Source organism: Propithecus coquereli, unplaced genomic scaffold (genome assembly GCF_000956105.1).
Source record: "Propithecus coquereli isolate 6110/MARCELLA unplaced genomic scaffold, Pcoq_1.0 Scaffold94, whole genome shotgun sequence".
NCBI classification, from domain to species: domain Eukaryota; kingdom Metazoa; phylum Chordata; class Mammalia; order Primates; family Indriidae; genus Propithecus; species Propithecus coquereli.
Window position 1 is genome coordinate 6,297,987 of NW_012155729.1, and position 2,426 is coordinate 6,300,412.

General features: G+C 34.4%; 1 protein-coding gene across 1 annotated transcript in view; it reads right to left on the reverse strand.

Annotated features, from left to right (window-relative positions):
• The window catches only part of LOC105826930 (G patch domain-containing protein 2), a 21,233-nt gene that overhangs the window by 10,203 nt on the left and 8,604 nt on the right, over positions 1–2,426 (reverse strand). The window contains exon 2 of the mRNA XM_012664947.1: positions 1,040–1,756. Coding sequence (XP_012520401.1) covers positions 1,040–1,756 — 717 coding nt within the window. The remainder of the gene's footprint in view (positions 1–1,039; positions 1,757–2,426) is intronic.

Consider the following 2,426-nt stretch of genomic DNA (forward strand, 5'->3'; position numbering starts at 1 on the left):
GATTAAAATGATCCCAACCCTACAAATTAAAAGTCACATACTATTTCCCAGACTATATTTAAGGAATTTTTTTTCTGGCTCATATTTAGCATTTTGTTCTAAGGACTCATGCCTGAAAGGATAAACAGTGTCAACATTTTCTCATTTCCTGCAAGTAGCATCACTTTGGTGTAAAACAACTACTTACCTTTTGATGCTGTCAAAATAGTACTTAACAATTATCATTGTATTATACCTGCTTTCTAGAATGGACAGATTAGACTAGCTGTCAGAGATTCATTGCTTTTCCTATTTTTCTAATGACAAAATCAGGTCTTTCTAGACTATAAATTGGGTTTTACAATTCATAAGTAATCAGAATTCCTAGCAAGCTACAGACCTTAAAATATCAAGCCACGCTCATGTCAAAGTGGTATAAACTTCTGATTCTCAGGAATCAGGATAGACTAATGAATTGTGACACTCTAAAAAGCACCAAAGGCTAAAGCTCTATAATTACATAAATAATTATATATCCAATTCTAAGAGTTACAAACATGCTGTTACTCAAAAGCACATTTTTTCCCACTGAAAATCCATTTCCTTTTCTCTTTGTATCAAGCCACGCTCATGTCAAAGTGGTATAAACTTCTGATTCTCAGGAATCAGGATAGACTAATGACACTCTAAAAAGCACCAAAGGCTAAAGCTCTATAATTACATAAATAAATAATTATATATCCAATTCTAAGAATTACAAACATGCTGTTATTCAAAAGCACATTTTTTCCCACTGAAAATCCATTTCCTTTTCTCTTTGTAACTGAAAATTAAGTCATTATAATACAATCAAAAGATTTTGTGTAAATCAAATAAGCAATTTTGCTTTGTGCTAAACAACATAAATTATAAGGAAATATAACCATAGTTAATATAATAGTATTACTAGCATTATTACAATGTATAATTATTTTAAAATAGAATTAATTAAAGTATAAAACACATTCAACCACAAACACTGGAGACAAATATTTTTATATTTAGAGAATATAAAAGTCACCTTTCACTCATGAGCTCATCTGAGACTTTTTGCTCTTCATATTCCATTTTGTCCTTATTGGTCTGGCTTATTTCCTCACTTTCTAAAACTACTCCCTCATCTTGGATTTTTGGTCCTTGTCTAATTATTTTCAACTTCCTTTTTTTGACTTTATTCTTCGTAAATTCTTGATATTGGTAAGCTCTATCACTGTCCATGTCCTGATCTCTACAACCTTCAGGTGGCTGGGTCATTGTCCGTTTATTAGAGATGTCCTGTGGGATATCTACTGCCATGCGTTTTACTTTTCTTCTCCTGCGCAGTGTTCTGTTCCCGAGGTTGTCCACAGCAAAATCAGACTCATGCCATAGTGGCCTTTTCCCTCGAACATTATTATTTAAGTTTGATGATGGCCTGCGTTTTGCTACTAACATTTGGTCATCAGAGTCACTATGATCTTTTTTATTATTATTGTGATTCTCTCTATAGTCCTTGCTTGGTTCTTCTAAACTGGAATCAGAGCCTTCACTCAAGCAGTGACCAGACTCCCACGAGTGATGCACATTATACGACCTCCGTTTTCTCCCTCTCCTCTTCCTTGCCTGACGTTTCAGTGGACAAGATATACTTCGGGAATGGTCTCCTGTTTCAGCAAATCCACCTCGAGCTTGCTCCGAGCTCTCTTCCAATGCTGAGACAAGATCATGAACCAGTTCCTCCATGGTTCTACTGAAATGCCTACATTTTTTAGAGAAAGAAAAAAACAAGGAAAATAGTCACTCTTAACCATATTAACCTAGTTTTCCAGAGTAGACAATTCACTCTAAATTTGACTAAAATTAACAGTGATTACAAAATGTTTAAAAGCTAATTATCCTATCCAACAGATTACAGTTTCAAATATTCTTATTCATTTTAAGCCTCTTCTATTAAACGTAGGAATTATTAATACTTCAAGACAGAGTAAGCATGTGAGCGATGTAAGATCCCAGTACTTCTATAGTTTTACTGTGTAATTATGGAAAAGTTCTTTCTGATTAAATCACTGCTTTCTAGTCCTGTCCTTTTTCTAGAGCAGACATAGAGAGAACTTTCTCGGTCCACTTCTTACCCATTAATTTCTAAGAAGGAAACATGAAGTCCATTACTCACCACATGCAGTCACTGCCACAATAAGAGGCAGACAGAAAGACAGACAAGTAGTTTCAAGATTTGTAATATACGTGAAAAGAAATTTAACCAAAGTTTAATGCATCTATTTAGGCCACACTGATCTCATGAGCCAGTAAAGCAGAAGCTACATTCAAATTCTAACTGGAGACTTGCTGGTCTGAAAAGGCCCATCACTACTTAATTCCGAAGCAGTCTCTTAGGTCTCGTTTTTTAAAAGCATTAAACTATATTACCA